Source organism: Bos indicus x Bos taurus, chromosome 19 (genome assembly GCF_003369695.1).
Source record: "Bos indicus x Bos taurus breed Angus x Brahman F1 hybrid chromosome 19, Bos_hybrid_MaternalHap_v2.0, whole genome shotgun sequence".
Taxonomy (NCBI): Eukaryota; Metazoa; Chordata; class Mammalia; order Artiodactyla; family Bovidae; genus Bos; species Bos indicus x Bos taurus.
In genome coordinates this window covers 56,377,703-56,403,211 of record NC_040094.1, presented here as the reverse complement: position 1 = coordinate 56,403,211, position 25,509 = coordinate 56,377,703, and the positions used below count along the sequence as shown (strand labels likewise).

At 51.1% G+C, this 25,509-nt stretch overlaps 2 protein-coding genes across 4 annotated transcripts in view; one reads left to right on the top strand and one right to left on the bottom strand.

Annotated features, from left to right (window-relative positions):
• UBE2O (ubiquitin conjugating enzyme E2 O) overlaps positions 1 to 13,747 on the bottom strand; it is a 49,199-nt gene extending 35,452 nt beyond the window's left edge. The window contains exon 1 of one of the 2 annotated variants that reach the window (XM_027518612.1): positions 13,258 to 13,747. In XM_027518612.1, coding sequence (XP_027374413.1) covers positions 13,258 to 13,668 — 411 coding nt within the window. In that variant the 5' untranslated portion in view covers positions 13,669 to 13,747. The remainder of the gene's footprint in view (positions 1 to 13,257) is intronic. The other variant, XM_027518613.1, reaches the window with a different exon arrangement.
• A 9,105-nt stretch (positions 13,748 to 22,852) lies between these two features.
• Positions 22,853 to 25,197, top strand: LOC113878288 (serotonin N-acetyltransferase). 2 transcript variants are annotated; one of them, XM_027519311.1, is made up of 4 exons: positions 22,853 to 23,343; positions 23,690 to 23,929; positions 24,220 to 24,374; positions 24,698 to 25,197. In XM_027519311.1, the coding sequence occupies exons 2-4, from the start codon at positions 23,767 to 23,769 to the stop codon at positions 25,001 to 25,003; spliced, it is 624 nt and encodes a 207-aa protein (XP_027375112.1). In that variant the 5' UTR covers positions 22,853 to 23,343; positions 23,690 to 23,766; the 3' UTR covers positions 25,004 to 25,197. The 2 variants fall into 2 exon arrangements, with proteins under 2 accessions (XP_027375112.1, XP_027375111.1); XM_027519310.1 differs by having other exon boundaries at positions 22,854 to 23,343; positions 23,693 to 23,929.
• The last annotated feature ends 312 nt before the right edge of the window (positions 25,198 to 25,509 follow it).

Below are 25,509 nucleotides of genomic sequence, written 5' to 3'. Positions count from 1 at the left end.
CCTAAGGGTTCTCACCACAAGGAAAAGAATTTTCTTGTTTTATTTTGTATCTATGAGACTATGGATATTCACTAAATTTATTCTGGTCATCATGTCATGATATATTTAACTCAAACCATTATGCTGTATACCTTCAACTTATACAAAGCTGCACATCAATCGAATCTCAATAAAACGCAGGAGCAGGGAGAAAAAAAGTAGCAAATAGTTTTAAAAATCTAATTAGGGACCTCCAGTAGACCTTAGGTGGTCCAGTGGCTAAGATTCCACGCTCCCAATGTAGGGGGCCTGGGTTCAATCCCTGGTCAGGTAACTTTTTTATCCAAATGCTGCAACTAAGACCCCACTAAGACCCCACATAGCCAAATAAATACATATTGAAAAAAGAAAAAAAAAATCTAATTAATTCAGTCTTGCTGCAGAACCATCACAGAGACATTCTCAGCGGGGTGTTAATATATGCCTAGTCTTGTTAAATATATATGCTTAGAACAGACTAAGTCTGGTCATAGTGATGGTCTCTGGGGAGAAGAAATGTTAGAAAGGAAACAAACATTTCATGACATCCTCTTTAAGCCTTTTGAATGTTGTTCCATCTGCATATATTATCTATTTAAACACACACACAGGAGCATTAAGATTTCAATTTAAAGGGCAGACAAGCTAATTAGCAATATCCCCCCTTGGACCTGCAATCATATTTACTGTGTGGGCTCCCAAACATGACCAGGAAACTGAAGCAGAGCTAAATGACTCCCTGGCAGCGGCAGCTGCCAGCCAGCGCTATGCTGAGTGGTGCTCAGGGTGATCTCGTCCAGTCCCAGAAACCGTCCAAGATTCTGTCTACGGGGCGAGCTGTGGACGCGGAGCCATCACAGGTCTCCATGCCGACTCCAAGCCCCAGGGAGCACTTCCTGCACCCTCGTCTTACTCACGGCCCCCTCGTCCAGCCCTCTGCCTGCGGAAAATGCTCGCCGTGAGCTGAAGGCACGACAGACTGGCCCGCCCGGCCTGCAGAGCTCAGGGCCAACCGCTGGCACAAGAAGGGCTTATTTCTTGGCAACCGGGGCACAGTCAGCTGACTTGCGCTCTAGTCCCCTAGATGCTGCCAACTAGCCGGGTGCTCCTGCCTCAGTCACAAAAGGCTTCAGCATCGTGCTGGCAAACAGGCGTTCTAAGATGAAGTGTAAGTGGAGACCACTTGGGGGGAGGACAGTGTAGTAAAGTCAATCAAGTCTTAAAAATGTATTCCTACCCCTTGACCTGTAATTTCATTCAGGGATTTAACCTAAGAAACTTACAGAAATAGACAAAGATAGAGAAAAAGTATAAGATGTCAGTCCCATCATTTAAAACTGAAAACCTGGCAACAATTTAGCTGGTTGAAAGAGACGGATCAGAGAAACAGGTTCATCCATCGGATGGAATTACAGACATTAAGAATCATGTTATCAAAAATTTTTTGTGAAATGAAAATGTTACCAAAAAGAAACATATCTGCCTCTGAACACCCAACTTGGGAGACTATGAAGGCCCCAAGGTATGGGTGACAATTCTAATAGAGAGAATGCAGAAAAAGCAGGGGGAACTGCATCTGAATGTAGTTTATGGGATGAGCGATCAACAGAGGAGAGGACCCTGAAGGGCTGAACAAGCCCCTGTGAGGCGCCCACAGCGCACCAGCGTGACCGTGGGTTCCGCAGAAGGTTCGGAACTGAGACCCCAAGGCTGAAGCAAGGTAAAAGTGGCCAAAGTTTCTGTCACTGGTGGTGTTTCTAAAATACAATCTGGGGACTATCTTGGTGGCTCAGTGGATAGGAATCCGGCCTGCCGATGCTGGGGACACGGGTTTGGTCTCTGATGCAGGAAGATCCCACATGCTGTGAGGCAACGAAGCCCGTGAGCCACAAGTACCGAGTCCACGCATCTAGAGCCCCGCGCTCTGCAGCAAGAAGCCCCGCAGAGCCACTAGCGAGTAGCCCCCCTTGCTGCAACTGGAGAAAAGCCCACGTACAGCGAAAAGACCCAGGGCGGCGAAAAATAAAATAACTAAATAAATTTTAAAAATTCACTTCATAGAATACAACCTGGGAGTAAGTCTTTAGGTTCGAGCCCAAGAGAATCAGTGCACATCAAACGAAGCAGGTGGGGTAGCCCGCCCAGCAACAAACGTGACCGGGCTTCCACGCAGATGATACTGCCTGTCGTGGGAACGGTGTGTTCCAGAACACTAACCAGCAAAGAGAAGACGATTCTCTGGGTTTAAAGCTTCCACTGTTCGGTGGAAATACACAAGTACTGCAAACTTGGAACTCCCCTGGACATGTGCAAATGGTCCATTTACACGGTCCATTTTAAGTTTGTTAAGTGGTGTGGGGGCAGGATTAAGCACGGTATGTACTTTTGTAAACAAATACTGATACGCTGATAATAGACTAGAATAACCATCCACTGCAGTGATAAGCAGTAGTTATACCTGAGTGGTGGAATTATAGGTGACTTTTCTTAAACCAATTTTTCTATGTTCTTGCAACTGTGTACTAAGTGTGTATAAGTAACTCAAAATAACTTGAGCAATCAGAAAAAAGCAAAAAACAAACTACCATCTAAGACAAATAAGAGAATAATCCCACCGATTTTCTTCAGGGATGATCACAGAGACTGACAAGAGGCCACTGAGCCTGCGTCTTCCCCGCACACCTGACCTGGATGCTGCACTCCCACGCCCTTGCATTCACCTGTCCACCCCCTGCTGCCCTCTGCTCTCCTCCGGCGCCCTCCACGATTCGTGTGGCTCCCAACTGTCTCTTTCTAGAGAGCTTGACCCCTTCTCTCCAGCATCAAAAGCTGTTGAGCAAAATTCTTCAGTACAATGACTCTTAGGGCAAAGGATGGAGTGTGGATTAGATAAAGAGCAAGAGCAATTAGAACGGTTTTTCCAACATTCAAAAGGCAATTATGCTAAGTGCACTGTGGAGTCGTAGATTTGGATCCTGGAACAAAAGGAGGACATGAGTGGAAAACCAATCCAAACACAAGTGTGTGTTTCAGTTAATGGTGTGGAACCAGGACTAAGTTCTTGCTTTTGACAAATGTACCATATTACATAAAGATGTCAACCTTGGGGGAAGCTGGGAGAAGGGTATACCGTGGTCCTTACAACTTTCCTATAAACCTCAAGAGAGTTTATACTGCAGATATGAAATAGGACAATGATGAGAATAAAAGAAAGATGGGGGACAGGCTGAATACGCTTTTCCACGGCGGGTATCTCTCTTCATGTGGCTGCTTCCAGGCACCCGCGACACAGCACAACCAAGACTGAATGTCCTCACCCTCTGTCCCTGGTGCTATTACGGGAGGGGCATCACCTGCTTGAGCCCTTGGGAAACCCAGGTCTCTGCCACTTTAGGGAAAGAGAAAGATGACACGTTCAAAGCAACCATGATGCTGCCTGGCACAGAGCCAGCGAGCCATGGATACGGGCTGGACACAAGACGGCAATTTCAGCCCTTTTCCTCCTAGACTGGTTGCATTCTATTCATAACAACTGTCATGTATTTTCACCCTTAAAAGAAATTAAATCCAACGACACGTCTTGGAGACAGCTGCATATAAATACCGGTCAGTAGGCAAAAGGGAGTATGTCTGTGCTTAGTCACTCAGTTGGGTCTGACTCTTTGAGACCCAGGGACTGCAGCCCGCCAGGCTCTTCTGTCCATGTGATTCTCCAGGCAAGAATACTGGAGTGGTTTACCATTCCCTTCTCCAGGGGATCTTCCCGAATGCAGGGATCAAACCCAGGTCTCCTGAGTTGGCTGGCAGATTCTTTACCGTCTGAGGTACCAGGGAAGCCCAGGCAAAAGGGTAAAGGGGAAGAAAACAGGTTTTTCTGCTACTAGGACCCTTAAGCACTGCCTGCTTATCGAGGGCAACTCAATGTCCCTTCCCTCCTGTGGCCCATCTTTGGCCAATCTCTGGCATTAACACTGTTACTAGAAGACTAAGCAGAGGGGAGACAAGAACCCTAAATCAGATCTATGTGTGTATATATATATACACACACTTACAACTTGGGGTGCGGGGTAGATTAAAAACCTGAATCTACAACAACAGGGTTTTAAGCACCTATATATGTCAGTCCAACTCAAAGGGTAGTTAGTTCCAACCAGCAGACTCTGCATCACAGGGAGGACATTCCCCTCCAGGTCCTCGGGCCCGCCCACCCCAGTCTGACTGTGTCAGAAGAACCTGCGTTAACAGCAGCCAGCAGATTCCACGCCATCGGGTTTCGCAGGTGTGACTGGGGATCATTTACCATGCTCTCCCCGCTCCCCCTAGCCCCACAGGTAAACAGGGTGGTTAGATCCATTTTTAATTGAAGGAGTTACTCCTCCATGTGAGTCATTCGGAACGTAAGCTTTCACAGAAAGCCCTGTTTCTCAAGAAGCACCCCACGGAGAGAACACGGGGTGTGAGACGCAGGGAACAGCACAGGTGACCTGGGGTTCAAGTGAAGGGGCAGAGAGTAGGTGAGGAGCCCCGAAGACACGCAAAGGCAGGGCCGGAGGCTGGGGGTGGGGCGCTCGCCCGGGAGCTCAGCCTACCTGCTGGGCTGAAAAGGGGTCCGGAGGCCAGGAGGCAGTCCGGGCTGGGGCAGTCAGAGCCGGAACCAGTGCAGGAGCGAGGACATGCAGGGCAAGCAAGGGGCGTTTCCAACAAAGATCTGAAGACAGACGAGTCGGGGCCTGGCACCAAAGGCACAGGCAACAGAAGCAAACAAAACAGACAGTTGGGGCTTCAGGAAAATGAAAACAGTTTTATGCATCCAAAGACTGCCAGGAGAGTAAAGCGCAACACCCACGAAGGAGAAAATACCTGCAATCAGGTATCTGACAAAGGACTAACATCCAGAACAGACAGTGGTGGTTTAGTCGCTAAGTCGTGTCCGACTCTCTGCGACACCGTGGACTGTAGCCCACCAGGCTCCCTCTGTCCATGGGATTTCCCAGGCAAGAATACTGGAATGGGTTGCCACTTCCTTCTCCAGGGGATCTTCCTGACCCAGGGATCGAACCCAGGTCTCCCAAATTGCAGGCAGATTCTTCACTGACTGAGCTACCAGGGAATATAGAGAGAACTCCTAAATATAGAGAGAACTCCTAAAACTCAATAACAATAGAGAACAATTCAAGTCAAAGACGGGCAGATGATCTGAATAAATGTTTCTTCAAAGAAGACACACAAGTGATCAATAAGCACATGAAAAGATGCCCAACACCGCTAATCTAATCGTTAGGGAAATGCAAATCATAACTACAATGAGGTATCATCTCACACTCAGCGCGATGGCTACTATCAAAAAATAAATAAATAAGAATTACAAATGTAGGGTGTGGAGAAATTGGAACCCTTGTGACCTGTTGGTGGGAATGTAAAATGGTATCGCTGCAATGGAAAAACAGTTCGGCAGCTCTTCAAGAAAGTAAAAATAGAATTACCATATGATCCAGCAATCCCACTTCTGGGTGTATACCCAAAAGAACTGAAAAACAGGATCTCAAAGAGATATCTGTACACCCATTTTCCTAGCAGCATTATTTATAACAGGGAAAAAGGGTCAGAATGGGAGCCCAAAAAGGAGAATTTTAAGTGATCCTAAACGTTCTGATGTTTAGAAGATGTACACTTGAGTACTTGGAGGTGAGCGTCATGTCTGCTCCTGACTCACCAGGGGCTCTGGAGGAGCGTATTTACATACTCTTACAGACACAGATAAAGCAAACTTGGCACGAGGACGAGGTTAACTACTGACTCATGCTGGCTGGTAATTAGTAATCACTGGCCTAGTCGTTCAACTTCTCTCTGTTTAAAACTGTCTCATAATAAAAAGTTGGGAAAAGAAATGTTTACAATTCCACAGACTTGCAGGTGGAGAGGGCAGTTAACACTCGCAAAGTTGGAGGTTCTAGATGACAGGATGGAGCCATCAAGGAAGCAGCTGGGAATGTGCGAGTAAGGACGAACATGCAGGTACCAGCAGCCCTTCCCTGGTGGCTCAGTCTGCATTGTGGGAGACCTGGGTTCGATCCCTGGTTCGGGAAGATCCACTAGAGGAGGGCATGGCAACCCACTCCAGTATTCTTGCCTGGAGAATCCCCATGGACAGAGGAGCCTGGTGGGCTGCAGTCCAAGGGGCACCAGAGTTGAACACGACAAGCAACTAAGCACCGCACACAGCACAGCAGGCTGAAGAAAAGCCCAGAGGAGAGGGGAATCTTCAAAATTTCCTAAGAGGAAAGAAGGTAAGAGAGAGAAAAATTCACTACAGCCAGAAGAGTTGTAACTCAATGGAATAGAGTTTCCATTAAGAGGGTGATTGATGGACCATACTGACAAGGCTGGAGGGTCAACAGGGCAGGGACTGAGAAAAAGCTCTAAGTACCATGACCAGGAATTCCCTAGGCCTTTGTGACCTTCGGAAGAGCTGTTCACACCCTTCAGTGGGAGGCCAGAAGGAGAAAGGCTTTGGGGTGCTCCGGGCACGGGGAAATGGAGGCAAACAGCCCTTCTCACCCAGGGGTGGTGGGTGCCCCCAAAGCACGCTGGGGGAGGGTGAGACGCTTTTTCTCCCTTGTCCTGAAGATGACATCATCAGCCTTCAGGGCCCTCAAACTCCCTCAAGTAATTAAACAGTCAGAGCTGCTTTCAGCCCCGAGTATGTCAGGTCCTGATGCTCCTGGAAGCCACACACGAGACACAGATGTGTGTGTCTGTCTTCCTTCCCACCTGCACTTAGGGGGCCAGTAAGTATAGTCCCGTGGACACGCCTGTCAAGGCAGCTCCTCCAGCCCTCATCACAGCAGCATCTCCCACAAAAAAGGATTAAAATTAAAGCTAGGAGGAAGAACCTCATCAGAACTGCTGAGTGTGAAGGACCAGCTCTCACTTGCAGGATGCAAATGAAGAACGCTCTTCAGACTGCAGGAAATCTCTCCAGGAGCTGGGGGTTTTCATTTTATTGTTGAATAGGATTGACTGCAGTTTTTTTTTTTTAAAGCACTACTCAGTATCTTGAATTTTTTAAATTGCTCAGATTGCCATAGTCCGAATGAATTTTTACCAGATATAGCTATGCCATCAACTTAAACCATAAGTGATCCAGTGTCTAGTTCCTTTCATCTTGCTGCAGAAAATAAGATGTTTCAGTCTTTCAAAATATGCAAACACACCAAAAACCCCTCAACGAGTCAACTGGATTTAAAGGACACGCATCCCAGGACTTACTGCCCCAGGACTTACTGCCGAGCTGAACCCCTCTGAACAGCAGGGGTTTGCCTCAATGTTTAAATCGTAAGACCTTTTTCACAATCCTGCTTCAGAAGAACACAGCGGACCTGCAGACCCAGTGGACCAAGAGATCCATTCAGTCAGCCTGGGTCGAAGGACACGAAACCCTCAACCGCAGGGAGTAGCCGAAGAGCAAAACACGGGCAAATAACCTTGGAGTGGATACATTCAGAGGGCCATCCACTAACGTGATTCAGTTCTATTCTGAACTACAAAAAATTCCAGTAAGCGTTTTGCTCTTCGCTGTTGGCAACCACACGTGTCAGGTGGCTCCTAACAGAGCCCCCTGAGGCTGGCAGAAATGTCAGCGAGAGAAGCAATTCTGAACGTGTGTTCCAGCTCAGTCAGAGTTGCCACTGTGGGCTCAGGAGCATGAAAACCTCGTCCTTCTCAGGGCTTGGCATCCAGCCGCCGGGCCGCTGGAGCCTCAGGGAGGAGCTACGGTTAAAAACACCAAACTGCTAGTCAATGTGAGTGACAGCATCGTGTAAAGCGAAAAGCACTCTGGAAACGTCCTGCTGGCCATTTCTCCCGCTTGAGCATCTTCCCACTCCGATCTGGGCAGCAAACTCCGAAAAGCTTCTTTCAATCAGAACAGGAGCACAGATTGTGTCTTCCAAGGGTTAAGGCTCTTTAAAAGAGAACCCGCTCATCACCGAAATCACCGTAAATTCAACTCGGAGGGGACCACAGGGTCAGCTGCACTGGTCATGGGTCCAGTGTTGTAGTGATGGCAATGCACATCGCACACTGCACCCACATCCCTTTTGTAAAGCGAGGGCCCCATGGATATTCCACCGGAGTCCATGAGGCCCGTGGGTAAAGTTATAAAAAAGAAAAAGTTCCTCTTGATAGAACAGGAAAATGACAAACAGAAAGGCAGGACTGCCGGGGACACGGGGTGGGGAAAGCACCAGAGGACCTCAGTGTCCTAAAGCAATAACAGGTGGGGAGTGGAGGCAGCCTGATGGGGAGGGGCTGGGCCCGGGAGAGGGGACTGAAGGAGCCCACCTGAACCCAGCTCGGGACTCAGCATTCCCAGCGGGAGGGTGACGATGGCAGCAAGACTGGGCAGGAGGTCAAGACTGGGCAGGAGGTCACGCTGGATTTCCTGACATCACCCTCGTCTAAGACAACACAGGAAGGCCGGTTACCTGCAGGCAGGGAATCAGACTTGCACAGGTTTCTTTCACTCAACATCTAGAGGTATTCACAGGTTCTCTAGAAATAAAGTGTCTTCTGACAGTTGTTTGGATAATGACCAAGGGGCTAGGGAATGAATGACAAAAGTAGGCTGGAAGCAGCCTGCAGTGCAAACAGGGTGTTTCCCCCACACTTCTTCTGCTCTTGTCCAAGACGGCCTCCCTTGTGGCCACTGGTCCAACTTCCACCCATCCCAACACCCTGCCCTTTCTCCTCGCCTGTGGTTCCCTCCCAGTCCACTGGGACATCCAAGTGTGAAAAGACTGGATAATTAATGCCAACCACAGGGCTAGTGACTCATGTTTGATGGGGGTACTCAATTCTAGTTAACGACCTATGAAACCTCAGGTGACGGCAAACTATATTTACTTCCACTTTATTTGGGTTCCTCCACTATTATCAGTGTGACTGGATAAGTTACACAACTACTCTGTTCCTCGGGTTCCTTCTCTAAAACAGTAATAATAGTACCTAATTCCCAGGGGTGTTGTACACATAAGTGAGCCAAACGCATAAAGTACTTACCGAGTGTCCAGCACATAATAACACAGTAAGAAGAAGAACAAGCATTATGTAATCTTTAAACACAAAAGCAATACTCTGCCATCCTTGTAATTCACAATCTCATTTTCTGTCTTTTGGGAATTTCAAAAGATGCCCCTAGATTCTGGAAGATATATATACCTACATACACACATTCATTCCGTCCCCTCCTGGAGGCTGGTAGACTTTGCCAGGTGTTACTTTAAATGTCCATTACTGTTTTCTTATAAAGTAACAGGAGTGAAGATCATGAGTATTTATAGACGAGGCTTAAAGAAGAAGTCAAAGGTATAATCCACCAGGTCATAAGCTGCAGCATCATCAAACAGGAATGCCTACATCACCGAAACAGAGCGCACCTTCTGGCTTCCCTGTGGAGGAGCACCACCTGCGACACATGGATGCGCCCTCCTGAAGGGGCGCGGCTGGCCCTGTCTGATGGACATCAGGACAGTGTCTGCCAACAGCCAAGAGGTTGCTCTGGGCACCACCCAGCTAAGCTGCTGGTTATTCCACCTATGCAGGCTCAGTTCAGTGGCTAGAAAGACAGACCTCGTATTTTATTGCAGACAGAGAAAAGGAGGCAGTGACGAGGCCAAGGTCATTCAGAGCAGGTGACAGCCAGCAAGAGCACCCAAGGGTTTTTACTTCCAATCACAGGACGCAAACACACGTCCCTCATTGGGTGAAAGTGCCCTTGAGTTAGGCAGAGGGCCAGACAGAGAAGCCAGGAAGACACTGAGGCCTACAAGTTAGAAACCAGAAGCCAAGGGACAAAGATTAAAATCACAGAATAGTGGTGAGATGCCACCGCGCTGTGATCCTACCTGAATAGAATGCAATCAGATGCGCTCAGCCCTGCACCCTGGTTAACCTTACGTAAATTCTTCCTATTACATCACTGAGAACAATTGCTTTTAATGGGCCCAGCACTGGACCAGCGAGGCAAGCAAACCTCACACGCTATGATGCTACACCTAAATAGCTTTCCCCGTGGAAATGCTGGCCTGAGTAGGAGCCAAAAATAAACCCAAAAGCCAATTCCAGAGGGACCTGTCACCAGGAATGCCACACACACACACACAAAAACACACACCACCTCACAAAAGGAGGGTGATCGTTGAGAGACAGACCGTGAAAACTGTGGCAACTGAGAGCAAGAGACAACGCACGAGAGACGGGAAAGCAAACGAGTGTAAACACGAAGGCCCTAAAGCTGCTCAAACAGCAGCTGGCGCTCTTCCTTACAGGGGCTGCCTGTCCAACCACGACAGGTGGAGATCAGGACGACCCACCATGTTTAGCCAACGCTCAAGAAGGGCAAGAGGCTGTCAGCACTCGGCTTCATTCCAAAAATCTACTCAAAGGATGACCACTGATGGGAAGGCCGAAGTCTCCACACAGGAGACCCATGGCCGAACGGGACAAGCCTCAAGTGGATAAATCAGCTATCACACTGAAGGGGTCAGGAGCTCAAGGAAAGGAAGGAGCACAGACTGGGTGCCTCTTTTTTAGTCCTAAAGAGGCTTATAACTTTCGCTGCTTGAAGCCTCAGGAGTTAGACCATAAATCCTGCAGTTTCCAGAAGAACGACTTATTTTTCTGTTGATAACTTTCACGGTAGTGGCCAGGAGGGGATAGGACTTGCTGACTGTCCTCTTCATCTCTCTTTCTCAATTTGCTCATTAAAAACTTAAAAGAAATTAAGAAAGTAAGAGTACTCACAGTCTGCCATATTAACATGAAAACTACAAAAAACACTCCACAGCCTACCAAACAATTCACATTAAAAGGACACTATTTATAAAATGGCAATAGGTGGCAGCTTTAAAAAGAAAAGTTTCCCAAGACTGGCACTGCTTTATCCTATCAATAACTGGGTTCTCAGGTCTCATAACCAGATTAGTGATGGAGTGGGAATCACTCTCGGTCTAATGGTCTTCACAGCACACTGTCCCTTCAATGGGTATACAAGGAGTGGGAAGTGAGAGGGAAAGTCTTCCTAAACCATAATGTCACACGGTCCCAGGCCCCAGCCCACCACCCCAGTGGGTGCTCAGGAACAAAACCTCAGGAGCAGAACTGGTCAGGGTCATCTGTGCCTGTGGTTTGCGGTAACAGAGAGCTACCTACCAGGTATAAACTCCCTTCCTTCCCGCCAATAAAACCATTCTCAAGTCCTGACGGAAGCACTAGCTCCTGCCATCTACTCATGGGCACTACGTGTCACCCCATCCCAGGATCCCTATGTCCCTGAGGTTTTGCCAAGCTCAGAAGCGGCAGAAACTACGATAGCAAAGAACACATCACCGCTGGAGCCACGATGGACTTCACCGAATTCCAAGCAAGTCACAAGAGGGCAGCTTCAAGATATATCCAACCTGGGGCCTTAAACTTATTTTCTATTTAGTTCCAAAATAGATTATTTTAAGTCAAACTTCATAGAATTACACATTGTGTGAGGAGACAGACTGAGCATAACTGTAAACAAAGTTAACCACCAAAGTCGAGACGAACAGGAACAACAACTGAGAAACACTGCAGCTCCCAGCAGCGAGCCGGGCCTGCCTCCCTGAGTCCCCGGGCAGCAGGCCCTGGCAGAGGCCAGCGAGCTCCATCCCAGAAGTCACAAACCTCTAGAGGAGATGGTTAGAAAAAACGTTTTTTAAGAACCAGTGGAAAGATGCCGGCAACCCTTCACCAGTGACACAACCTTCGCTAGTGTAACAACACACAAATGCAGTGCATAGGGCAAAAACTCCTGTCTTCCCAACAATACTGGCAGTAATTTTTAACCAGCATTCTGCAGCAAAAGGTCATCTATTCCACATACTTTTGCGTGAACTTATCATTTTCTCTCCGACTCAGAGAAGCTACCGCCTGATCTGTATTTTTCTGAGGGGAAGCCAGGGGTCCTGTGCAGGGATTTCTGTGCCCGTGGATGCACATGTACTGGCTAGGAAAAAGACCCTGCTGGTATCAGTGGTGACTTCTGCCACTAGGAAATGGATCACAGGCTCTTCCGGAGAGTGGGGACTTCTTCCCAGCCAGACCAGTCATCACAGAATCCTGTGCAGGTCGCCTTCGTCTCCCAGATTAACTTCTAAAGTGCCCTCCCCTGAAATCAGACCACTCAACACCCCGGGCAGCTAAAACAGTCCAGGCCTGATTCTCGCCAAGAAATGTTTTCTTGAAGGAGAGGAGGAGGAGGAGATGAAATAGGGGTGAAAGATACAAGAGGCGTGTGTGTCTGTGAATTACTGATAGGAGTTCACACTGGGGGAAAACAAGATGTGAAAAGCCACCAAACCAACCCTGGTTCACGGTTTAAGTTTTATGATGATGAACGGGGGAGTCTGCTATTTGCTTAATGGCCTCAGGTAAGACAAATCCTTCAGGTTTCCAAATGGGTGGCTCCTCTCCATCCAGGGTTCTATAGAATTTTTTTTTTTTCCCCCAAGGAGTCCATCTGTACTTAAGAGAGTCATCAATTCCAGTTAGTAGCTGCCACATCCCTCCCTGCACCCTCAGGGCTATTAATATCAGGGTTCCGATTGTTAATGATTTTACTCAAAGTTCCCTGCAGCAGTTAAAACCAGGCAACAAGCTAAAACACCAAGGGGCTGCTTTTCTTCACCCATGATAACGCATTCTGCAATCCAGTGAACTTCCTGGGGTTTCATGTCTGCCGAGATTTTCACCTCTATCTTTTGTTTTGGAATGCCCATAAACCCTCCCTGCACGGACCGGCACGGCCTTCCTTTCTGGATGCATAATGCAGTAGGTAGCTGCTCTGGGGGTCAGCAGAACGCCGCTCTGGTGTAAAGCCGAGAGCGTGCCTGCCCCAGGAGTTCCCCCACCGGACTGGGTTCACATACAGGATCTTAAGGCCGACACCGCAGCAGCCTGGCACGGGCTTGCCAGTTCGCCAGTCTTTAGCGTGGGAGAAGCCCGGGGCCCGGTGGCCCAAGGCTGGTGCAATGACTTTGCACCGGAGCGTCCCCGCCGCGGAGGCTTGTCCTCCCATCTCGGCCCCACTGCAGTGTGGCACCACTACCGGGCAGCGCCCTGCACGCCTCCCCTCTCGGCCCAGGGCTCGAGCGGCCGACTCGGTCCCCCGCCGGCCCCCCGGCCCGGCCCCCGCCCGCCGGCCCGCCGCACCTTGGTCTCCTTCACGTGCTGCTTGACGCCCTCCGGGTACCACTGGACGCGCACGTAGCCGCGGCGCAGCGGGCTGGCCCGGCCCTCCTCGTGGCCCGCGCCCCCAGCCTCCGAGCAGCCCGAGCTCCCACGGCCCTCCTCTTCGCCCTCCGAGTCCGAGTCCTCGCCGTGGATGAGGCGCACCAGCCCGAAGTGCACCGAGCCGCGGTAACGGCCCGACACCAGGTCGTGGGAGAAGAGCAACCGCTGCGAGCCGGCTTCGGGGCCAGAGTCCGAGGATGGCCCGGAGCCCGAGTCCGCCGCGGACGCCGGCGCCGGGGCCGAGGCGGGGGCTGCGTCCGGGCTCGGGGGCACGTCCGGGACCTGGGCGGGAGCCGGGGCTGCGGGCGCTGACGCTGCGGGATCCGCCATAACTGCGCTGCGCGAGTCTCGGGCGGCGGCGGTGGCGGCGGTGGCGGTGGCGGCGGCGGCGGCAGCAGCGGCGGCGAAAAAGGCACGGGGAGGCGGGGCCTGCCGGCGCCGAGGGGCGGGGCCACGGCGCGCTGACGTGGCTGCGTGCCGCCGTCGTCAGGGAACCGAGATGCGGTTGCTAGGGGCTACTGCCTGGTCGCTAGGGGACGCTGGAGATTCTGCCGCTGGCGAGGGGCGGGGTGGGGAGGGATGGACTGCATGAGGGCGGGGCGGGGTGGGGAGGGATGGACTGCATGAGGGCGGGGCGGGGCCAGAGGGAGTGAAAGGACGGAGAGAGGAGGCAGGGGTGGGGACCCGGGGGCGGGAAGTGGAGTGCTCACCGAGAAAGAGGGGAGGAGTCGAGATAGGATGGAGGACGGTCCGGAGACCGTCCACAACACTTAATGAGCTCCCTGGACGTCTCCAGTCTAGTTCTAGGCACTGGGAGGGATACAGAAGGAACAAGATACAGCCTCTAGGTGTTTACAATCTAGTTGGAAAGACGAAACACACACATTAAATAGCTTAAAGGCAACTCCAAGGCAGCTTGTAAGCAAGGCTAAATATAGAGTGTATCTACAGTGTACTGCATTAGGGAATTCCTTGCAAAGCCTGGAAGGTCATGACCCCTTAGGGACTGGTCAAGAAGTTGGTGAAGGAGTCCCAGAGAAAGATTGGAAACGTAAGCAAGTGTTAGTGGCCCCTATGGTTTGGCTTTAAACTCTTGCCTGGAAAATCCCATGGACGGAGGAGCCTGGTGGGCTGCAGTCCATGGGGTCGCTAGGAGTCGGATACGACTGAGCGACTTCACTTTGACTTTTCACTTTCATGCATTGGAGAAGGAAATGGCAACCCACTCCAGTGTTCTTGCCTGGAGAATCCCAGAGACGGCGGAGCCTGGTGGGCTGCCGACTATGGGGTCACACAGAGTCGGACACGACTGAAATGACAGCAGCAGCAGCAGCAGATAACTTCAAAGCTCCCTGAGGCTTATGCGTTGCAAGAAGGAGGAGAGAGGGGTAATTAAGGGTGTAAGCCGTCGATTCCAAATTTTGGGCATAGACACTTACTAACCTTATGAAGTTGGCAAGCTGATAAACTTCTTTTCACCTTAATTTTCTCATCTGTAAAATTGGGGAGGTAATAGCAGTACCTCTGTCATCTGGCAGTTGACAGGATTAAGTGAAATAGAACAGTGCCTGGCATATAGTTCCCCAATAAAGGAATTTTTTATATATTTCATTATTATAATATTTCAAACCCCCTGCCTAGACTAACATTCTAGACTGGCAGAATTCTTAGACTTACAATCTGCTCCAGATTGCCATTTTAAAATATTAAAAGTAATTATAAAACAGAAGTAATTATACTGATGTGTCTCTCCTAAGTAACTTCCAAAAGATTTAGATACATTCTCAGAGGACAGAGTCATACTGGGTTGTTGAAAGGAAATTAGGAATACTCAAGATATGGCCCTCCTCACCTTTCTCAGTTAAAATCATTTTTTTTCACAATTTTCTGCAAGACCATGAGTGGTAAATTAGCAAGATAAGTCAATATTTCAGTATTTAGGTTCTTCAAAAAAGGCATTGGGTAGTTTATAGACTACCGAGGATATAGAACTATACTTGTGGAAAAGTTATGAGCATTCATGAAAGGAAAAACATTTTTTTTAATTAAAACACACATGGAGTGCAGATGGCAACCTGAGTACTTGAGATGCCCTGAGTTAAGTACTTACAGAGTGTTGATATATTACTGGGTGTGGGGTGGTTGTCAGTGGACTTGTATCTTGGAAAATTCACATACTAAGGTATAGGAAAAAAAAGACTTAAGGGGAGATGAGGATGTGATGGAGAGACAAAGCTTGATTCCCAAATCATGGCCTTCCTGTCCCAGACCACAGTGCAGAATGTCCATCTGAAATTATTGCTGAAAAGACGCAGTACCCTACTCCTTTCTCCATAAAGACTTGGGAGGCTTAGTAGCAGTGACATAGTAGCTTCTGTTCCATCTACCATGTCCCTTTAGCTCTGTCTCCTTGGCCCCTGATCACCTAACATTTATCAATAACTTATTATTGACCCGCACAGTGGCAGACACATTCACATGATCTTATTTGTTATCACAATTCTGGATACAGGTGTAATTAACTTTATTTTACCAGTAAGAAACAGGGTCCAAGGAATTCAGTGCCTTAAGGGCATAAGGTAGGAACTGGTAGAGTCAGGTTGGAACCCAGGTTTCCTGACTCAAGTTAAGGGTCTTGTGTTTTTTTTGGCCAGGCCTCCAGGCTTGTGGAATGTTAGTTCCCCAGCCAGGGATTGAACATTGGCCCTCGGCAGTGAAAGCTCAGGGTCCTAACTGCTGGACTGCCAGGGAATTCCTTCAGGTATCCATCAAGGGATGGGGGGTGAGCAAGACCTTAGAAGGGGCAGGGCAGGTCTTTGTTTGATGTCAAAAATCTAAGTGAGTTTTGCATTCTTCTCCAGCTTATGCCAGTGTTTGTTTTAATGTAATAAGAAAGTCCTTTCCTCCCTAATCTTGAGTAAAATTAGCACTCCAGGAAGATGTGCCATGTTTATTCTGCAGCTTCTTATAATAATGGCTAATAATAGCTACCCTGTATTGAGCTGTAACTTAATGCCAGGTACTGTGATAAGTGTTTTACATAGATTACCCATCTTTACATAGATTTAACCTGTGCGGGAGGAAGTATCAGCCCCACTTCATGAAGCACCGCCCCAGAGGGTGCTGTCCCCCCACCCCCACCACTACCAGGAACATGCTAGGTTGTAGGCAAGAGCCCTTGATTTCAAATGCTGATCCCTCCCTTGCTAAACCTGTTTCAAGCTGGTGGATCCTCGCACTAATATGTGTAACCTGGTGCCTAGTAAGCACTGGCACTCAGTAAGGGTACCATCTTGGTGGGTACATCAAAGGTCTGAGGTTCCAAACTTCCATCGGGCCAGTTTCCCACTGTCTCCTCCATATACCCGAGGAGTTGAAGCTGGGGTGGGGAGAGCAGCCCTCTCTGGCCCCTGCCGGCCCGTGCTACCTCAAAGCCCTGTCTATCGCCCCCAGTTTGAACTGCATCTGAGCCCTTTTCCAAAGAGAAGCTCAGTACATTCCTTCCTACCTCCTAGTGACCTTCAGTGACCTCACTCAGCCCTGAGATGCTCCAGGCAAAGTGTGAGACTTAACTCCTTCCCAAACCCCAAGCCCCCAGCCACAGTCTCTTGCACTTCCAGGCTGGCTAGTGGGGGTGACCCTGGATGGAAGTGACTGCCTGATTTTTATTTTCATAACTGTTGAATGGGGAAAAAATAAAATAAAACAGACCTGTATTCCCCAGCGGAAAATCACCGTTCTCTCATGGGCTCAATACTTAGCTCTTCGTGGAGAATAGAGATACTTCTTGGGAGAATTTTGCTTATTTACAAATGTGCCTGCCAGAAACGGAGCCAGCCTGGCCACTCCCCTTGCTAAGGGGCTGACTGGGTGCAGGAGGCAGCAGACCTGGCAGCCAAGTGAACAGATCCCCGTGAAGCAGGCTGTGTCTTTCCCTGCCTTAACTGGCCACAACCGCCTCTCCAGAACCTTCAAGTGAACATGAGCCCCACGCTGCCCCCTACTGGAACCCTACCCTGCTTGGCCTCTCCAAACCTCTGAGTAGGAGGAAATCCAGATGGGCCCAGAGAGGTCCCTTTCGCCTTGCAGTGAATGTTTGGGAGCTCTAGGCTGCCTGCAGCACTGGGGTCTTTGGTTGGGAAAGGGGGGCAGGAAGGGTGTGGCCCTGGGGAGCCCTCCCACACCCTCAGTGGCTGGCTGGAGAAATGCCTTTGAGGTCCACCACTGGCTTGCTCTAGAATCATGGGCTCTTGGGATTTCCCTGGTGGCCCAGTGGTTAAGAATTTGCCTTCCAATGCAAGGGACATGGGTTCAATCCCTGTTCAGGGAACTAAGATCCCACACACTGCAGGGCAACTAAGCTTTCATGCTGCAACAAAGTCAAAAAAATTTTTTTTAATTTATTTTTAATTGAAGGATAATTGCTTTGCAGTATTGTGTTGGTTTCTGCCATGCATCAGCATGCATCAGCCATAAGTATTCATATGTCCCCTCCCTCTTGAGTCTCCTTCCCACCTCCCACCCCATCCCACCCCTCTAGGTTGTCACCGAACCCGTTTGAGTTCCCTGCGTCATACATTTAATTCCCACTGGCTATCTATTTTGCGTTTGGTAGTGTTAATGCTTCCTGTTACTCTCTCCATCCGTCCCACCCTCTCCTTCCCCGGCTGTGTCCACAAGTCTGTTGTCTATATCTGCATCTCCACTGCTGCCCTGCAAACAGGTTCCTCAGTGTGCACGCGCGCGTGTGTGTTAGTCGCTCAGTTGTGTCCGACTCTGCAGCCCGTCAGGCTCCTCTGTCCATGGAATTCTCCAGGCAAGAACACTGGAGTGGGTTACCATTTCCTCCTCCAGAGGTTCATCAGTACCATCATTAACAAAATTTTTAAAGGATCTTCTTGTTCCTGGAGCCTCACTCCTCCTTGCTTTGATGCCCTGGGTGAACTAACCGCGGGACGTGCCCAAGGTCACCCCGCAGTACAATCAGAATGAAGACCCGGAGCAGCTGGTCTTTGGCTGGCCACTCACTCCTGACCATGAGGATGGGTTGCAGTCCACAGGGTGAAACCCTTTGTGCTGGGGGTGACAGTGGAAAGGGTGAGCTGTGAGTGAGAGCCCAGGATGGGCAGGCTCATCCTGCTTCGCTCCTTCCTGAGGATTCAGGGCCCAAGGACAGCAAATCTGCCAGACCAGCTTGCAGAACAGGAACAGGGCTGCTGGGGCTTAACCATGCCATACTCTTCACCACCACTGCCCCACCACCAAAGCATGGGCTCTTCCTGGATGACCAGCCATGGGAGCAAAGTGGCATCTTCTCCCTAAAACCCCTGCCTTCTCCCAGAGTCTTCATCCAGGTAGATGGCAGGGACACTTACCTAGGTACCAAGTTGGCCACCTGAGGGTCAGCCTTTGATATGGAGCTCTGTAAGTCAGCTAAGCCCAGAACCTGGTCCCTCCACCTCCCTTTTCACACGCAAATAGCCCCTGCCTGCTTCACTGGAAGGGTCCAATGGGGCTGGGGTGATGGGATGGTGCAGTGGTTAAGGCTGAGTTTCTGGAGTTAAATGAACTTGGGTTTGAAGCTTGTGTTGCCACTGACTCACTAGGTGACCTTGACTTATTTTACTTCTCTGAGCTTTGGTTTCCTTCGGGAATGATAGCAATACCTACTAGCTAAGGCTGTTAGAATTTAACTGACATTAAGGATCAGAGATGCTTTGCTGGTGCCTGGACACTGTAGGAGCCTGATCAATGTTAGCTGCTGCTATTAGTTCATCTCCGCCCCTCACCACCTTGTTCCTGGAAGACTGACGTATAAACACCACCATCCGACTTCTCAGCTTAGTGTCTTTTCGTGGTTCTCCATGGTCCATCAGAGCGTGGTGCTCGGGGCCCTTCAGGAATTCCTTCGTTAATCCCTCCCAGCTGCCTCCTGTCACGCCTCCACCGCTGCATCCTGTTCACACCCTCCCTGCTGCAGCCTCAGCTGCTCATGCCAGGATCCTGACTCTCCAGTGCCTCTGTGCTTTTGCTTGGCATTTTTCATTCCTCTACTTCAACCCATGGTTTTGCGTAAAGAACTCCTTTTCATCTTATGACGTCTTCCAAGAGCCCCATTGTGCCCACTGATTCCTCCACTTGCCTAGTCATACCTGCCTGATTGCATTTATTTCACTCTATTAGGACCATTTGTTGGCATGCCTGTCTCTCCTGTGGGACTGTGTCTTCTTTGTACCTTTGTATTCCCAAATCTAGCACAGGTCTGATTCATAGTAGGTGCTCAAAAGAGTTTTGGTACCAAACAGACTCACAGACATAGAGAATGAATAGACTTTAGGTTGCTTAGGGGCAGGAGGATGGATTGGGAGTTTGGGGTCAGCAGATGCAAACTCTTACATATAGAATGGATAAAAAACAGGGTCCTACTGTAGAGCCTAGGGAACTATATTCGATACCCTGTAATAAACCATAATGGAAAAGAATATGAAAAAGAGTGTATATCTATGTATAACTGAATCAGTTTGCTGTACAGCGGAAGTGGACACGACATTGTAAATCAACTATACTTCAGTTAAAAAAATTATTTATGTTAAATGATTGTGCAAAACAAGCCAGCCTCTCTCAAAGGTCCCGAATATGCCAACAGGTCACTGGACACCTCTGTCTTTGCTCAGGTCCCCAGTTCTCCATTTTTCCTGGACACACACCCCACTCAGGCACACTCACCGTACACACACATACATACATACGCACATGTGTACACACACACACACACATACGTGCTGCCCCTTCCCCAAGACTTTGCTGTCTCATTAAACTTTAGTCTCTAGATCGGGGCTGCCCTCTGCAGGAGCCCCTAAGCACATGTGGCTCTTGAGCACTTGAAATGTGGCTGATCTTGGGCTTCCCTGGTGGTCCAGTGGCTAAGACTCGGTGCCCCCAATTCAGGTGACCTGGGTTCAGTCCCCGGTCAGGGAACTAGATCCCACATGCCACAACTAAGAGTCCCCATGCTGCAGCTAAAACTTGGTGAAGCCAAATAAATAAATGTTATAAATAAATAAAGTTATTTAGGCATCATTTAAAAATGTGGCTGGTCTGAACTGACATGTGCTGTAAATGTAAAATACACACGACTTTTTTGTCATCCTTCATCTGTATTTTGTATTTATTCTATAATAAATATATAATTATATACTATAGAAATGATAATTTTTTTTAAAACAAAAGGGTCCTCAAGTATAGATTCACATATAATTGGCACCACACCATACCATAAATTTGTACTATGTACTCTTTTTTTTAAGATTCAAGATAGTTTTATTACATCAAGCTACAGACTCAGTATAAAAAGGAAAAAAAACAGAATATGAAATATGTGTAATAATTTTATATCAGTTATTTGTTGAAATGACAATACTCCTTATCTACTGGGTTAAATACAAGATCTTATTAAAATCGAGTTAGCCTGTTTCTTTTGGCATCTTCTCATGTGGTTACTAGAAAACTGAATATCATGTGTGGGGCTCCCAGGATCTTTCTGTTGCACAGCTGAGCTCCAGATCCTTAGGGCGCTGTAGGTCCCTTCTTTCTCCAGGAGGTGGCGATCTCTCCCTGCTTTTGACACCTCCGTTCCAGAAAGGTCTGGAAGGTTCCTGAGGAACCTGTGTACCATGGCAGATACTGAAAACCCTAAATAAGGACGAGACCACATTCAGTCTATCTATCCAAAGGAGGCTTCAATGGAAATCCACGGAAAGTCAAGGAGCTAAGTGTCATCCTCACCAGCAGAAGAATCAACACCTAGCTGATAGAATCCTTGTCTATGTATCTAGCTCGCTGCCACATGTTCAATGCAATCTCTGTTTTCGAGAGGTTTATAAGCTGCTGGGAGCTTGCTGGGTGAACCTCCTGCACACAATTCTCCATCTCAATCCCCATCCCCTGGAGAATCTGCTAGTGACAGATTAAGGTTGGAAAGGTCAATTTTTGCTCAGTCGCTTAGTCGTGCCCGACCCTTTACAACCCCATGGGCTGTAACCCTCCAGGCTTCTCTGTTCATGGGATTCTCCAGGCAAGAAGACTGGAGCGGGTAGCCATTTCCTCTTCCAGGGGATCTTCCTGACCCAGGGATTGAACCCGCCTCTCCTGCATCGGCAGGCGGATTCTTTACCACAGCGCCACCTGGGAAGGCTGGAAAGGTAAATATGATTAGGCAAACTGTGCTCTGTGCACTCTGTTCAGGGCAGATCTTAAGTGCGGGGGAAGAATGAGAGAAGGATGCTGCCCTCAAAACCACCAAAAAACGCAACTCTTACAGTTTCACGAGTGCCTGAACTGAGCGCTGCCTTCCTTGCCTGCCTGGGCCGTTCAGTTGCTCTGTTGGGAAAACTGGGGTCTCGGAGGCGTCACTGGAGTTTTTCGTGGGGTCCACCTTTCAGTTTCCCCCAGGTGGATTCCCTGGGGTCCTACAGCGGGAGCCCAGCAGCAGTCACACGGTGGCAGCCCGCCCCACCCCGGTTCCAGGCCCTCCAGGTGCAGCTGAGCTGCAGCAGGCTCTGTGCTGGGGGTGGGGTGGACTGGCATCTTTCGTCAGTGCCCTCTGCCCTGCTGCGGCCTCTGCTTTGTCACCATAAAGTGGCTCTTCTGCATCTGTCCCCCACCCTCCCCCACCCCTCTCTCCTGGAAGGACTCGTAAAGTCCATGGTGGGTGTCCTTGTTAGGAGACTCTGAGCTCCTGTCTCCACGCTTGGCTGCAGGAGATGCTGCTGATTGTCCAGTACTTGGGTTCTGGGATGTGTCCTGATCCAGGGCTTGCTCGTCTCCTCACCTTTCTTCCTGTTAATGGCTCATCCTGCCCACGGCTCCACCCAGAGAGAACATCCCCCAGCTCAGCCCCAGCATCCCTGTGGGGACACACAGCCCCTAGAATGTCCTTTCTATATTGAGACTCTGATGTCCACTCCGTCATGGGACAGCCAAATCTGTTCTGGTCATCTCACTGCTACAGAGCATTAGTGGGGTGGGGGCTCAGCCAGGTCAGAGGGAGGCTCTGCTGGGCAGGTGGGCAGTCAGGTCCCATGGTCCTCTGGGGTTCTCCGTGTGGCCTGGACAACCCGGCTCCACTGTCATAGAATGTCCTGGAGCAGGAGCCCACCATTGCCCAGGATCTGCCTGGGACCACAGAGCCTGTGGGAGAGACCTGGTGGGCAGCCACAGCTGGCACCCAGATGTGTGTAGCCCTGTCTTGTAGGCTGGGGGGCCCAGAGGAGAGCTGGTGGATGAGGTGACAATGGGACCCCTGAAGGGGAGCAACTGGGGAGAAGAAGCGAGAGGTGAGCTGAGTCAGAGCCGGGGGAGCTGTGGTCTTGGGACCCTCTCAAGGGGGCTGGTGCTGGAGGGAGTCCGTGGCATAGAGAGTGGAACTCCATCATCAGGGGTCTGGGATGCAGCCCCCGAGCCAGAGTCCCCACATGGAGACATCAAATGACGTTGACTTTGCATCCCATACTCAGCCTTGGTCTCTTGCCTCTGGTTCTGCAGTTCTGATTAGCCACTGAGCAAGTCCTCTAAATGATGACACGCTTGGGCTGCCAGAGCTGGGAGGACCCTCAGAAGCGGGCTTGCCTAGGGGACAGAGCATGAACACCTGTGCCAGTCAGTTGGCGCCAGGACACGGATTAGACTGGACCCACGAGGCTTAGCCCCGTGCTCATTCCCTCAAACCCTGGGGCCTCAGCCAGCCACTGTAATCCTCCACATCCACGTGCCATCTGAGGTTTCAGCCTCAGCCAGCAGGGACAGGGCTCGGCGTGGGGGGTGGGGGGACAGAGCCCTGCTGGCTACATCTGCCTGTAACGTGGGGGTGGGGCAGGCAGGGGATTAGAAATCTCTGAGATCAACATCACAAGTGTCTGGACTTTTCTGGTCCTGAGGCTGTGGACAGCCCCCAGAGTGGTGGCTCTGTGGGGGGAACATTAGAGCTCCTGCAACACAGGAGTCCTGGTAAGTGGAACCCTGGACCCTGGGCTCCTAGAATTTGAGAGCAGGAGTCCCCTGCCTAGGGCTTGGGGACGGGGGAGAGAAGGAGGCAGAGGGCGGGAAGGGGAATGTGCGGCTCACAGGCTTTGTAAGGGAGGGACGGCCGCCCCTAAGAACTGCACATCAACAGGACATCAGCGAGTGAGAAAGGGGCCCAGGGAGCCAGAGCAGGCACAGGGCAGGAGGAATTGATGCTCTAGCCCCTAGACTCCCCGCTCCAGGTCCCCTACAAGAGAGGCAAGAGGCGCCATCGCCCTGGACGGCCCCCTGGGAGATGAGGACCAGCCCCCTGACCATCACCCCTCTCCAGCAGGTGTGGAGGGACCCTCCTTGTCACACAGGCCCTTTCTGAAGTTGGGGACCCCTTGGGTGGCAGCCGCACCCAGGATGTCCACGCCGAGCATCCACTGCCTGAAACCCTCGCCTCTGCACCTGCCGTCTGGGATCCCAGGGTCCCCAGGCCGCCAGCGGCGCCACACACTCCCCGCCAACGAGTTCCGCTGCCTCACCCCAGAGGACGCTGCCGGCGTGTTTGAGATTGAGCGAGAGGGTGAGCAGCTCCCTGGCCCCCCAGGGTCAAGGATTCTGGGGAACTCTGCTGCTGTTGCCCTTGGGGGAAGACCCTGGAGTCCCCTGTCCTTGGCAGATGGGCCCCCAGAGTGTCTGACGGTGTGTTTTGTGCATGTACAGGAGCACACGCGTGTTTCAGGAGAGTGGGGGGAAGAGCAGCCCTGAATCCCATGCTTTCCCAGGGGAGGCCTGGGGACCCGGGGAGCCCACCCAGCATCCGAGCAGATGCTCAGTGGACAGGGGGTCACCCACTCGTGCTTCCTGACGCAGCCTTCATCTCTGTCTCTGGCAACTGCCCCCTGAATCTGGACGAGGTCCAGCACTTCCTGACCCTGTGTCCCGAGCTGTCCCTGGGCTGGTTCGTGGAGGGCCGCCTCGTGGCCTTCATCATCGGCTCCCTGTGGGACGAGGAGAGACTTACTCAGGTGAGGATGGGGGTGACCTGCCCAGTCCTGGGAAGGCCTCAGGAAAGGAGGCCACCACCTCCCGTGGAGGCAGAATGTGGGGAAGGAGCGGGAGCCTGGGATCCAACACAGGAGCTCACGGTGTGTCCTCTCCCGGCAAGAGAGCCCAGTCCTCTGGGGCTCAAGGCTCTGATGAAGGGGCCCACAAACGGGCGGGGTCATAGCTCCTAACTTGGGTAGCAGGGGGCTGACTGGGGACTCGCGGGGCAGCTGCTCTTGGCCCAGCGGGGGTGGTTTTGGGGTGCACAGAGGCGACCCTGACTCGTGTCCGCCTCTCGCCCCAGGAGTCGCTGACGCTGCACAGGCCCGGGGGCCACACCGCCCACCTGCACGCGCTGGCCGTGCACCGCAGCTTCCGGCAGCAGGGCAAGGGCTCCGTGCTGCTGTGGCGCTACCTGCAGCACGCGGGCGGCCAGCCGGCCGTGCGCCGGGCCGTGCTCATGTGCGAGGACGCGCTGGTGCCCTTCTACCAGAGGTTCGGCTTCCATCCCGCGGGCCCGTGTGCCGTCGTCGTGGGCTCACTGACCTTCACGGAGATGCACTGCTCCCTGCGGGGCCACGCCGCCCTGCGCCGGAACAGTGACCGCTGAGCCCCTGGGGAGCCCACAGTCGGGGGCTCCTACCCTGTCCCCAGTTGGTCCCCTTCTCTGTCCTGCCGTCCCCCAACTCTGCTTGGTCTGAAGGGAGACGGTGATTCCCAGGGGATGGTGGAACGGAGAGAATGGGTGAAATAAAGAGAGAGCAGGGCGGCTGCTCCCAGCCCAGGTGCCCTCCTGGGGCGCAAGTACTGTGTGCTCCTCTGTCCATGCCAGGCCCTCCAGACCCCCTGCATCCATACTGCGCCCACACGTGCTGGGTCCGTGAACTGGGGACAGTGGGAGGCATCCTGCAGCCTTGCTTCTGCGTCTCACCAAAGGAGCCCCTATGTCCCCCGGACCCACGGCTGCCCCTTCTGGGCCTCATCCCTGGAGTGCGGGCAGCCGGCGGGAGGGGAGGGCAGGGGCCACCTCCCTGCTTGCCCACCACCCCAGGTGCCCTGGGTCCTCTGCCCACAGTAACTTCCATCCCATCGGGTGGGGGGTGAAGGACTGAGGGG